The sequence below is a fragment of the Aquarana catesbeiana genome, linkage group LG01 (genome assembly GCF_042186555.1).
Source record: "Aquarana catesbeiana isolate 2022-GZ linkage group LG01, ASM4218655v1, whole genome shotgun sequence".
NCBI lineage: Eukaryota > Metazoa > Chordata > Amphibia > Anura > Ranidae > Aquarana > Aquarana catesbeiana.
Genome location: NC_133324.1, coordinates 318,063,089 through 318,077,086, shown reverse-complemented (window position 1 = coordinate 318,077,086; position 13,998 = coordinate 318,063,089). Strand labels below are relative to the sequence as shown.

The 13,998-nt window shown below is 44.7% G+C and overlaps 1 protein-coding gene across 1 annotated transcript in view; it reads left to right on the top strand.

Annotated features, from left to right (window-relative positions):
* Window positions 1-13,998, top strand: part of UNG (uracil DNA glycosylase) — a 15,112-nt gene extending 1,114 nt beyond the window's left edge. Inside the window, exons 2-7 of the mRNA XM_073629870.1 lie at window positions 57-266; window positions 3,004-3,099; window positions 3,911-4,008; window positions 5,388-5,476; window positions 6,324-6,502; window positions 12,033-13,998. Coding sequence (XP_073485971.1) covers window positions 57-266; window positions 3,004-3,099; window positions 3,911-4,008; window positions 5,388-5,476; window positions 6,324-6,502; window positions 12,033-12,173 — 813 coding nt within the window. The 3' untranslated portion in view covers window positions 12,174-13,998. The remainder of the gene's footprint in view (window positions 1-56; window positions 267-3,003; window positions 3,100-3,910; window positions 4,009-5,387; window positions 5,477-6,323; window positions 6,503-12,032) is intronic.

The following is a 13,998-nucleotide window of genomic DNA, read 5'->3' as shown; positions in this document are numbered from 1 at the left end:
ATCTGTATAAATTCAAATTCTGCATTGCTCGACAGTTCTCTGATTATTCTCCTCAGACCACTCCTGTTAAAAAGACAAGACAAGAAGATGAGGAAAACCAGCCAAAAGTAATCTCTCCTCCCCTGAGCCCTGAACAGCTAGACCGAATTCAGAAGAATAAAGCAGCCGCGCTCCAGAGACTCGCAGCCCGCCATGTGCCGGAAGGATTCGGGGAGAGCTGGAAGCAAGAGCTGCTTTTAGAGTTCGCCAAACCTTACTTTATAAAGGTAAAAGTCCCAGCAAAACAAGGGTTAATGCAATTGATTTGAAAAAAAAGAGTTCTGCAAGTTAAAATGGTGAATGTGTGCTTGCAAAACCAGGGGGTGCCCACCCAGGACCACCAGGGATGCTGATCCTAGATGACCACCAGGTACCACCAGGGATGCCAGTCAGTGCCACCTATGATTGCCCATTAGTGAAGGAAAAAAACACTTATTTACAAAATTTTATAACCAATTTATTTTTTTCAAAATTTTCGGTATTTTTTTTTTATTTAGCAAAAAAAAACGCAGAGGGGAACAAAATTATAAAAAAATTGTTTGCATGACCACATACTTGTCATTTAAAAAGTGACAGCACTGAAAATTGGCTTGAGCAAGAAGGGTGGAAAGTGCCTGGTATTGACGTGGTTAATTCAGTCAAGTAATTGCCAGACCATTGTTCCTAATTTTTACAGTCTGACTGGAATGGTACCAGCAGATTGGCCAAAAGCCAATGTAGCACCAATTATTTAAAAAAGGGCCAAGATTAGAGGTCGACTGATATACCGGCCGATATTTGGCTTTTTTTTAAGAAATCAGCATCGGCCGATTTTTGTGCAAAAATCGGCCGATTACCTCCCTTCCCCACACTCCAGTGACAGTTTCACACACTGAGCAGCTCTGTGCTCAGTGTGTGAAACTGATTTGCAACTTAATGCAGAGAGAGGAGCTGTTAGAATTCAGCGTGATGTCTGGGGTGGGTGGGACTCGGGGTGGGCGGGACCCAGAACACCAGCCAGTGGGATGGGATCTGGGAGGGCCGCTACATATGTATGTGGCCCCTCCCATTTTCTTAAGCAGCCCAATCATTGGTTGGTGTTTGATAGCTGCAGGGCCCCGACCACCCCCGACATCACGCTGAATTCTGACAGCTGGTCTCTGCATTCAGTTACATATAGTGTAACTGACAAATTGGCTCAGTGTGAAACCTGCCAAAAAAATCGGCTTAAAATATCGTCCTCAAAAATCCGGGTCGGCCCGATTTCTAAATATTGGCATCGGCCAGAGAAAAACTCATATAGGTCGACCTCTAGCCAAGATACATCCCTGGGAATTACAGACCAGTTAGCCTAATATCAATAGTATGCAAGCTCTTGGAGGGGATGATAAGGGACTATATACAAGATTTTAGTCATGAAAACGGTATCCTTAGCAGTAATCAGCATGGATTCATGAAGAATCGTTCTTGCCAAACCAACCTATTAACCTTCTATGAGGAGGTGTGCTGCCATCTAGATAAAGGAAGGCCCTTTAGACTTAGTGTATCTGGATTTTGCAAAGGCATTTGATACAGTTCCCCATAAACTTTTACTGTACAAACTAAGGTCTGTCGGCATTCCCAAAGGTTGAGTACATGGATTGAAAACTGGCTACAGGGGCGAGTTCAGAGGGTAGTTATAAATGGGGAGTACTCGGAATGGTCAGGTGTGGAAAGCGGGGTCCCCCAGGGTCCTGGGACCAGTCCTATTTAACTAATTCATAAACAACCTGGAGGATGGGATAAACGGCTCAATCTCAGTATTTGCGGACAATGCTAAGCAGGGCAATAATTTCTCCGCAGGATGTGGAAACCTTGTAAGACGATATGAACAAATTAATGGGGTGGGCAACTACATGGCAACTGAGGTGCAATGTAAAATAATGCATTTGGGTGGCAAAAATATGGATGCAATCTACTCACTAGCGGGAGAACCTCTGGGGGAATCTAGGATGGAAAAGAACCTGGGGGTCCTAGTGGATGATGGGCTCGGCAGTGGCATGCAATGCCAAGCTGCTGCAAGCAATGCCAAGCTGCTGCAAGCAAAGCCAACAGAATATTGGCATGCATTAAAAAGGGGATTAACTCCAGAGATAAAACGATAATTCTCCCACTCTACAAGACTTTGGTCCAGATGTATATGGAGTATGCCGTCCAGTTCTGAGCACCAGTCCTCAGGACAGATGTGCTGGAACGAGAGATTCTAGAGAAGGGCAACAAAGCTAATGAAGGGACTGGAGGACTAAATAAATAGTTTAAAGATTTGTAAAGTTTTATTAAACATCGTTAAAACTGTTTTAGTTTTAACAATGTTTAATAAAACTTTATAAATCTTTAAACGGTTTATTTTGTTGCCTTAAAAGTCTCCGTGTATACATTGGAGGGTACTCTTTCTGTATGGTTTATTCAGTGGTATAGTTCCACTTTAAGCAATCACTAGTTTCAGCAGGTTTATTGAGAATGATAGGTCATTATGGGTTATTGTGTTTTGCTGTTTTTGGTAAACAAAAGCCATGGAGTATTTGTGAATTGTTGTGTAGTAACATGTTTGCAGCTAAAGCTGACAGTGACCTGAAATTAACACCCAAAACATACAGTATGCGTTTGCATGTAAACTAGTTACCTAAGGAATTCTGGTAGCTAGTATATTTAGTCAATGGAGGGCTAAAACTTTCTATTCAATATTCCCTTGTCCTCTGGGCTTATCCACTGTTGTCATCTCTACCGATAAATTGGCAAAGAAAAGCAATAACCGAGCCCCTGCACGCTTAAGATGCAGTGAATAATGTATTGGTCTGATCATTCAATAAAGCATTCCCCTATCTATAGCCAGCCTTGGCAAAAAAAAAAAACTATTGAATTATTCTATTTGCAAACTACTTCTAGTTGTTTGGTATGAGCTGTACATACAATATATTAAATATGATACCCTTTCTTCTTGTTTAGTTGACAAATTTTATCTCAGGAGAACGGAAGCGATACACCGTGTATCCCCCTCCTCACCAAGTCTTTACCTGGACTCAGATGTGTGACATTAGAGATGTAAGTATATATTGTGAGCCAATTCAACCACTTCAGCTCCGGAAGGTTTTACCCCCTTCATGGTCAGGCCATTATTTGCTGTTTGGCACCACACTACTTAAACTGGCAATTGCACAATCTAGCTGCTGTATATCTTTGAGAAAATTGATTGACCTTTCCACCCCTATAATTTTCGCAAACTTGCCTGTAGTAATTGGATCCTTTTTGTGTTGATCCCCCACATCTGTCACCACCCATACATGCCCATTTACTCTTTTATGGGCAGCACGTTCAAATCAGTCAGAATAAGCCCTGCCCAAAAATATCTGGGGGAATTTAACAGATTGGATAAAAATGCATGAAATGTTTTAAGTGCTAAAGAAGGTAGACGGCTGATTCACTTTTTCTAGACTTAAAGTAGAAATCTGGGCCAGAACCAATTATGCTTAGAACGGCTCCCACCCACTTTGTAGCTCCTACGCTAACTACCCTGTAAAAGGAAGATGTATATGCTTACCTATTCTCAGAGCACTTGGGTCTGGTCATGTGATCTTCCCAGTGGTCAGCTTCAGGGAAGAGGAGAGAGCGCAGACAACAGGTGGAATGCCCCATAGGATTACTATGGGGCATAAGTTGTCAGCTGGCGGATGAGAATGGATAAATGTAATTAACTTCCTTCTATAAGGGTAGTTAGTATAAGTGTTAGAAGCGGGGTGGGGGCAGTTTTAACCTTAGTTCTAGCCTGGATTCCTACATTAACTCATATATTAAGGGTTTTTTGAATGCCTATCACATACTGTTAACAATTTTTTTTTTTTTTTTTTTCCCCTAGGTGAAGGTTGTCATTTTGGGACAGGATCCTTACCATGGACCCAACCAGGCTCATGGATTGTGCTTTAGCGTTCAGAAGCCTGTACCCCCTCCACCAAGGTTCCCAGATTTACAGTTTTATGAGTGTCTGCCCTGCATTTGTGGTTCAAACAAATGTAGTGGATCCATTTTTTTTTTTTTAATTCTTGGCTAGTCAGCAGAAGTTAAGTCATATCAGGTTTTCATTGCCATCTGTTCTCCTTAATACTTTTTGTGTCACCAGGATAAGAAGGAAAACCAATGATGTGTATTGTGTAGGGTTTTCTTTTAATTATAGTGGGGAAAGGTTTCCACCTGTCAGGTTTTGTTGCTTTTTGTTTTTTGCTTTGGAGAGATTCCCACTTATAGCCTACCCAGCAACATTTATAATGGGGACAGGAAGTGATACCTACACAACAGGGATATAGGTAGAATCTCTACAAGGGTTTTACCTCTGAACACTTCGTTCAAACTGAAGTTCTAATTGACTATCAAATAAAAAATAAAAAAGCTGAATTTGGGCAGCTATCTTTTTCTGAGGGTTAAGGGGGCTCTCCAAGAGGTTGGAGGGCACTGTGGGACACTACTGGAGGCAATATGCGGGAGTGGAGGCTCTGCAGCAAGATAGGGCTACTGTGGGAGGTTAGCAAGCACTGTGAGAACTGAGGGCCCTTAGCGGGCCTGGGGAATCATGAGAGGGGCAATTCTGGCTACTATGGGAGCGTGGAGGCACTGTGGGAAGTTGGGGAATCTTCAGCTAGCTCGAGGCCTGAGATGAGTGAGGATGTGGTCCAGAGGTTGAGAGTTGTAACAGTAGTTCACACTTTGGTATGCCAGCAGTACTGCAAATTTTTACATATTCTTTCCATTCCCACCAGCACTTGATCTAGATTCATTTTTGAAACCGGAAATCTTTGCAATTTTTTCCTGTGCAAGTTTGCATCTCTGGTCTCTTTGGCAGCTTGTTGAATTTTGTGAAGTCTTATGCCGCGTACACACGGTCGGACTTTACGGCAGACTTTGCCCAGCAGACTTTTCGACGGGCTTTCTGAATGAATGGACTTGCCTACACACAATCCACCAAAGTCCGTCCAATTTGTACGTGGTAACGTACGACCGGACTAAAACAAGGAAGTTCATAGCCAGTAGCCAATAGCTGCCCTAGCGTGGCTTTTTGTCGATCGAACTAGCATACAGACGAGCGGACTTTTCGACTGGACTCAATTTCGACGGATTGATTTAAAACATGTTTCAAATCTAAGTCCGTCCAACTTTTGAGAAAACAAAGTCCGCTGGAGCCCACACACGATCGAATTGTCAGACGAAATCCCGTCCGCTGGGCAAAGTCTGCCGTAAAGTCCGCTCGTGTGTACGCGGCATTAGTTGCAGGCAGGCGTGTTAGAATCAGCTTTTTTTCCTAGGTGTAATATACAATTAAACTTAATATGTTTTCTTTTTAGCTTGGAAAACATGTACAAGGAGCTTCAAGTAGATATTGACGGTTTTGAGCACCCTGGACATGGTGATCTATCTGGGTGGGCCAAACAAGGTAAAGATGGCTCAAGTTTAGTTCTGATAGTTATCCATTACATAAGACTGCTTGCTGACCAGCTGCCGCAGTATTACTGTGGCAGAATGGCACGGCTTTGCGAAACGACCCTACCTTATATCGCTTTGCCTTTTGGCCACTAGGGGTGAGCGCACGCCAGGAGCCGATGCGAGTGCCTGGCAGGCGCAATGACCACCGCGCACCCGGGATCGCTCGTGACAGAGTGAGAACCGGGATCTGTGTGTGTAAACACACAAATCCCGGGTTCCTCCAGGGGAGTAGAGACAGAATGTGTGTTCATACTAAGTAAGCTTATTGCGAATTTTTTTTTTTTTTCCCAGGCCTCCCCTCACATGTCAGAGTTGAGGGGGGTGTAGGTTCCCTCCAGGTTTGAATTTTAAGAGGCAGTCAGCAAGAGAGATGTCAGTTGCTGCAGCAGGGTCATAGCACTGAGGTATCAGGAACACCACTGGCTGTCAGATTGGGACTTTGTAGGGTTTGCTTACCCTCCTCCTCCCCCTACCCACATACTTTGCTGCTGGGACAGGAGCGAGGAGATACGGCAGGGGGCAGGTAAGCAAACACATCCGTTACAATCCAGGAAAGCTGAAATGGCAGGAGGGAGGAGCTGGGGGGCAGGGCTCAGCTAACAATGGCGCACACAGAATCTGGTGTAGCTGTGCACAGTAATCATATCAGCTTCTTAATTCAGCTTGTTGAATTTCGCTTTGACAACAAAACCTAGAAGCTGACTGGTTACTACTCACAGCTGCACCAGATTCTGCCTCATTGCATTAAGTTAATATGTAAAATTGTAACTTAATATATTTTATTTTTTGTATCTCAGGAGTTCTCCTTTTAAATGCTGTGCTGACTGTGAAAGCACACAATGCTAATTCACATAAAGACAGAGGCTGGGAGCAGTTTACAGACTCAGTGGTTTCTTGGCTGAACGAGAACCTTAGTGGCTTGGTCTTCATGCTTTGGGGAGCTCATGCCCAGAAGAAAGGAATCGGTATTGACAGAGTAAGTGTCCGTGAAGCAAGTAGCATATTTCGGATAGTTTTGAATTTAAATATGAAAAAGGCTGGAAATTCAATAAGTTTTGATATATCGCAGTGGTTAGAATCTTTAAAGAAAAAGTTCATTCTGTGTTCATTGTGCTAGAAACCACAAAGAAATCCTAGTAGGAGGGAATGGTGAGTGACACCATGGGGGCTAAAGCCCCGTACACACAATCGGATTTTCCGACAACAAATGTTGGCTGAAAGTCTGACCGTGTGTATGCTCCATCGAACATTTGCTGTTGGACTTTCCGCCAACAAATATTGATAGCAGGTTCTCAAATTTTCCACCAACAGAATTTGTTGTCGGACTTTCTGATCGTGTGTACACAAGTCCAACGCACAAAAGTTCACGCATGCTCGGAATCGAGCAGAAGGAGCCGCACTGGCTATCGAACTTCCTTTTTCTCGGCTCGTCATACGTCTTGTACATCACAATGTTCCCACGCTCGCAATTGTTGGCCAACATTTGTGTGACCGTGTGTATGCAAGACAAGTTGGAGCCAACACCCTTCGAACAAAAATCCACGGTTTTGTTGTCGGAAGGTCCGATCGTGTGTACGGGGCATTAGTGTTGCTGGACACAAGTGTTGGGCTTAGTGTTGCTGGCAACTTCAAAGGCTGATAGCACAGGAATGGTAACTTGGACAGCATTCAAACTTGCAGGGATGCATTTGGGACAGTATTAGGATTTCTTTGCTGTTTCCAACTTGATTAACATGCACAGGGTGAACTTCCTCTCATATCAGGTAAAATGGCAAAGCACACTAAAGATTTATCTGCAAAATCTAAAGATCCTATAATAAAGTAAATAATATATCTACGTACTGTCACGTCTGGACCGATAAGTTGGATTCACAGCTTACCACCATACCTTGGGGAGAGGAAAGTACCAATGACATTTTATTAATTGATCTGTGTAAACCTCTATCTAGTGGGAGGCAAATTGTATAAAGGACGAAGCAATAGTAAGTTTTCAAAACAGTTTGGGAACACCTTTTCTGCTGTAACCTGCTCACATGGATAGCTGTTTGACTACAATATATATTTAAGGCCTCATGTACACGGACGCTTACACCAGGGGCGTAACTAGAAATCACAGGGCCCCATAGCAAAATGTTGTATGGGGCCCCCCCCCTGCAAACAGCCCCCCCCCCCCACAAAAAAATGAACTAATGCCATTGAACAACAGATTACCACACTCATGTAGCACAGTACCCAGGCAACAGCTTATATTAATTTCGAACAACAAAGTATGCAGTATACTGTATGCAGCCCCTGGAGGACACATATGCAGACCCCCCAGCAGTACAGACACCCCCAGCATTACAGACCCCCCTCAGTGCAGACACCCCCCCCCCCCCCCCCCTCAGTGCAGACCTCCCCCTCAGCAGTGCAGACACCCCCCTAAGTACAGACCCTCCCCAGCATTACAGACCCCACCTCAGTGCAGACCCCCCCCCCCAGCAGTACAGACAGACCCCCCTCAGTACAGACCCCCCCCATCAGTGCAGACACCTCCCTCAGTGCAGGACCCCCCCCCAGCAGTACAGACACCCCTCAGTGCAGACCACCCCCCCTCAGTAGTACAGACAGCCCCCCTAGTGAAGACCCCCCCCCCAGCATTACAGACCCCCCACCCAGCAGTGCAGACCCTCCCCAGCATTACGAACCCCACCTCAGTGCAGACCCCCCCCCCGATCAGTACAGACACCCCTCAGTGCAGACCCCACCCTACCCCTCAGTAGTACAGATCCCACCTCAGTGCAGACCCCCCCCAGCAGTACAGACACCCCCCCCCCCCCCCAGTGCAGACACCTCCCCCTCAGTGCAGACCCCTTAGTAGTGCAGGACCCCCCTCAGTAGTATAGTCGCCCCCCCTACCTCCTTCTTACATACCTCAGAACAGCACTGACAGTCTCCAGATACACACAGCTGTGTGTGTCCCTCGAGGCTCGAGCGCAGGCTCCTCCTCCTCTGTGGATGTAAACAGAGAGGAGGGGAGGCAGCTTCGGTCCGCGCCGCTGAGGGACACAGCTGCACGAGGCACAACTAGCGGTGTTAGTGGTGCGGCTGCCGCTACCCAAGGGTGTCATCCGGTACTGCCCGCATCCGCCTAGCAACGCCACTCACCGGGCCCCAACTCGGCTGCCCGCATGGGTCGCTATGGCGGTAGTTCCGCCACTAGTTTACACACTAATCTTGCAGTGGGGCATGCTGTATACAGCCACAGTATGGTAAAACTACTATTTTAACAACGGATATGTATATCCTTGAAAAAATGCATAAAGACGTTTTGGGAAAATGTTTGTACTTGAAATACACATGTACACAAAGCATGTGTGAGGCGTTTATCACAGCAGTTATATTGTCATATAGCTATACTGACGTAACCAGACTTCTCAATCCTTTTTCAATTACAACCCTAATTCCAAAAAAATTGGGATGTTGTGTAAAATCTACAGAAAAACAGAATGCACTGATTTGCAAATCTCATGAACCCATATTTTATTCACAATAGAAAATAGCACAGTGGTAAAGTCGTTAGCACTTCTGCCTAGCAGCACTAGGGTTGATTGTTCAAATCCCAGCCATGACGATGCCTGCCTGGAGTTTGCATGTTCTTCGTGGGTTTCCTCGGGGTACTCTGGTTTCTTCCCACACTCAAGACATGTTCGTGGGTTAATTGGATAATGTCAACATTGGCCCTAGTATGTATATGAATGTGATTTAGGGACCTTAGATTGTAAGCTCCTAGAGGGCAGGGACTGATCTGAAAGTACAATATATATATATATGCGCTGAGGAAATTGATGGCGCTATATAAGCATTTGTAATAAATAATATATATTTAAACTGAGAATATGCATAATTTTAAGAAAAAAATAAGGTAATTCTTAAATTGATGGCAGCAACACATCAAAAAAAGTTGGGACGGGGCAACAAAAAGCTGGCAAAGTAAGTGTTACTAACCAGGAAGAGCTCAAAGAACATTTTGCAACTAATTTAGGTTAATTGTCAACAGGTCAGTGAATTGACTGGGTATAAAAAGGGCATTTTAAAGAGTCAGAATGTCTCAGAAGTAAAGATGGGCAAAGGTTCACCAATCTGTGAAAAGCTGCATCTAAAATTTGTCCAACAGTTTCAGAATTTTGTTCCTGAACATAAAATTGCAAAGACTTTAAGTATATCACCCAACATATATTTTATCAAAAGATTCCACAAATCCGAAGAAATCTCTGTGTGCAAGGAACAAGGCAAAAATGCAAAGTTAGATGCCTGTGATTTTCTGGCACTGCATTAAAAACAGACATGATTCTGTGATAAATATCGCTGCATGGGCTTGGTAATACTTCCAAAAATCACTACCTGTGAACACAATTTGCCATGCCATCCAAAAATGCAAGTTAAAGCTCTATCGTGTAAGGAAGCTGCCATATCTGATCTGGAAATGCTGCCGTCTTCTCTGGGCCAAAGCTCCATTTAAAATGGTCTGTTGTAATGGGCAGCTTGCACGTCTTGAAAGGCACCATCAGTGCAGAAAACTATATCCAAGTTTTAGAGCAGCCAGGGCTGGTGCAAGGATTTTTGACACCCTAGGCGAAACCTAATTTTGCCGCCCCCCCCCCCCCCCCACCATTGGCTCCACCCTTGGGGGGGGGGGGATTTTTGTGGCGCCTTCCAATGACACCCCCCCCCCCCCCATGCCTTGTAGTGGAGGTGTGCGGTGTAGTTGAGGTGTGCTGTGCAGTGTACTGGGATCGTGATGTCCAGAATGGCATAGCTGTATGACAGGTGGGGGGGGTAGTGGGCTGGTGTGTGGACAGTGGCGTCTCCAGCTTTCAAATTTAGGGGGGGCACATGGGGGGACAGGGACAAAAGAAGGGGGGGCAACTATAAAATGCGCATATATATATATATATATATCTCCTGGGGCCCTTTACTATGACCCCACAACGGGCCCTTTCACATGTTCTGCAGTGAGCTCCCTTCCTACTGTATTGGGGTCCCCCAGGGTGGCAGAAAACAAGAGATATATGTCACCAGCATATCAAGAAAATATAAGGATCCAAAGCAGTGGGAGAACTATCAGGGTTGCAGAGGTTGTCTTGCCTCCGGGCCCTGGTGTTCTGCCACTGTGGGGTTCCCCAGCCTCCTCTTGCTGTCCTGCCTCTGCTATTGACAGCTCTGGTCTGGCATCTCTTGGAATTTACAGGATGGTCCTCTTGTCCTAAGGACGGGAGAAATCAGTCTGTTTTTTCAGTAACTGAAAGTCCTGGTGGAGTCCTTCCTGCAACTCGCTCTTCTCCCTGCCAATGAGGATGCAGGTGAAGGAGCAGATCAGGCGGCCGTGGTTGTGTGAACGCTCGCATTATGCAGTGTCAGCGAGCAGGGGAGGGGGGAGGAATCACCCGCAGGAGCTGACTGGGGACTCTCTCCCTCTTAGACATTGATTTTTTGTAAAAAAAAAATTTTTTTTTTTTGGGGGGGCACATGGTGGGGCACAGCATAATGTTGGGGGGGGGGGGGGGGGGTCAGGGCCCCCTCTGGCCCCCCCTAGGGTCGCCATTGTGTGTGGAAGTCCTGCGGATCTGATCTGAACGTTCATAGAACACGCAGTGAGTGTCCATGCCTCCACCCACATTACTCTCTTGTCCCTGTGTGTGTTGAAACTTACACAGCACAGACCTGCTTCACGATTGCCGCTTGCTCCTCCAGCCCTCCGCTGATAGATACCCACTATGCCACTGCTGTCATCCATCCCTGCCACCAGGGCCGGCCGGCTTGTTACTTCCTTCTCCCGCGGGCTTGTTCGTTTTGCTGGATGCTTCCCCAAATTCTTCCTCCCAGGGGCTGTGCCTGTACCATAGGTGGCAGTGCACCCTAGGCGGCTGCCTAGTCCGCTTATGGTAGCACCTCCCCTGAGAGCAGCATATGCTCTCATCCAGATGTCTTTTTCAGGGCAGGCCTTGCGTATTTTAGCAGGACAATGCTGTACTGCATCTATGACAACAACATGGCTTGGTAGTAGAAGAGTTTGGGTGTTTAACTGACCTGCCTGCAGTCCAGACCTTTCACCGATTTCAAATATTTGGTGCATCTTGATATGAAAAATACAACAAGGAAGACCCAGGACTGTTGAGCAGTTAGACTCCTATATCAGGCTAGAGTGGGACAACATTCCTTTCCTCAGTGTTGTTAAAAGAGGGGATGCTACACCATGGTAAATATGGCCCTATCCCAACTTTTTGGAGACCTGATGTTGCCATCAATTTCAAAATTACCTTTTATTTTATTCATAAAATGGTACATTTTCTCAGTTTAAACATTTGACACATTTTCTATTGTGAATAAATATGGGTTTCTGAGATTTTTTTTTTTTTTTTTTTTTTGGAAATTAGGTTGTAAAAAGATGAATGAACATTTATAAAATACTAATGAGAATATAAGCTCATTCCCTTTTATAAAGATAACAGATTTTTGTTTTGCAGAAGCGCCATCTTGTGCTGCAAACGGTCCATCCATCTCCTCTATCAGCACACCGTGGATATTTTGGTTGTCGTCACTTCTCTAAAACAAATGCTTACCTCCAGAGTGTGGGTAAAAAAACTATTGACTGGAAGGATCTATGACAATATTAATATTCTAGTGTTAGACCATAGACCATATCACACAGGCATTATTCTCAATATCATTAGCAAAGTGAAAAACACTGCTGCTACTTGCTAATGTATCAGGTTTGGTTTAAGCTTTACTATATGTTACATGTTTCCAAAAATATTGAGTTCCTGTAACAGCTGTTAATAAGGATACAGTGTTCCATTTCCTTAGCTGGGAAAAGGGTGGCCAATACCTATAACTGCCACACCTAAGTTATGTAAATGGTAAAATGATCTGTAAAGTTTGTTGTTGGCATTCTTCTATGTTCTAGAGGAGTCTTGTACTACAGGCATCACAACTGTACCTACAAAACATGATCTATATCAAAAAAGTCTTACAGTTGTTTTATTTAGAAAACAACTGCAGCCGGAGCAGAAAAGCTTGACCTCTGTTATCAGGCTGCTGAGAAGAAATCCCTGTCTGAAAGCAGTGATCAGTCTGCAGAGGTATGGCATGTCTCCTGAGTGAAAACTCATGCTCACCTTTTTATTTTATCTTGTGATTGTATGTCCTTTCTCCCCTTTCAGGGCACGTGGATGCTACTCTGTACTGCGGTTTTTAATTTCTGAGATGTAGCCTACTCCTTTTTATATTGACTACATTGTGCCTGAACTACACACTTTATTTTCTGGTTCTTTTTTGTTGATTCTTTGAGGGGTGTGTGTGTGTGTGTGTTGTGGTGTTTGTTTTTTTTTTTTTTTCCTGTCATCTATTTATTCGTCTTACATTTATTGGAGAGCAGCTCCTTACTCTAAGTCTGACTAAGCAGGGATCACTGTGTACCTCTGCAGAGAAACCAATGCTTCCATATAGAGAGCAAGCATCCTTCTCTGCAGTATGCTGTCAGTGGGCAGGAATTTCAGGCTGTGGCTGCTTTTGTAAAGAAAACCAACCAACCTTTTGCACATCTTTTTATTTGAATGCACTTGGACTGTAATTTAGCTGATTAAGGCTCCATTCACATGGTGATTTAGGCCAGTGCGAATTGTAGCAGCAGGAATCTTCTGATTCTTGCTGCGGCTATCAGTGGCTAGGTGTTGCTGCTGGCCCTGTTCACTATAACAGGTCACCAGCGCCCCAGGTATTCACAGCTGTCTGCAGCCACAGCAGGATTCAGAAGATGTATTCCTTTCCTCTCCAATTGAGCTTTTCTTTTAAATAAAGAAAAAACAAGTGTAGAAATGGAGCAAGCTCTATCACTGGTCTCCGAGGATCCATACCGTGTGTGCATACAAAAACTGGCTTTTGTGGTTTTGAGCCTCCAAAAAATACCTTTAAAAGGCTGCTAGAACATTGGGCATTTACTGTTAAAGTGAGACTTTAATGCAGAACACTAGTCTATGCACCTTATTTACTGGGTTCTGTGAGTCCCTAAACTGTTGGTGTTTGTGTTGTGAACTGCAGGCAGAGGGCCTTTTCCCCTTATATGTTGTAGTACTGAAGTTTAGCCAGGTTTGGATAGCTGCTTTTTACATACTTTTGTTCATGCCCGACAATACAGTTTTTGCTGTACTCCTGCCCACTGCAGCAATGAGAGCTGTGGTTCATGCTAGTCTTTCTATATGCACCCCCCTCTCCCCTTGTCTGTTCACAGAGCATCTTGTATTTTGTAAATGGTTCACAAAAACAAGGCGTTCTGTGACTGGACCAGGGGGAGGATCTATAAACGACTCTAGCAGGGCTGTGGAAGTACAGCAAACGCTGTACTCTCCAGTGTGAACAAAAGTGTGACTTTTACAGTTGGGCACAGTGATCCAGACGCAGGATAAACCTCAGCAGAATTTTTTTTTGGGGGGG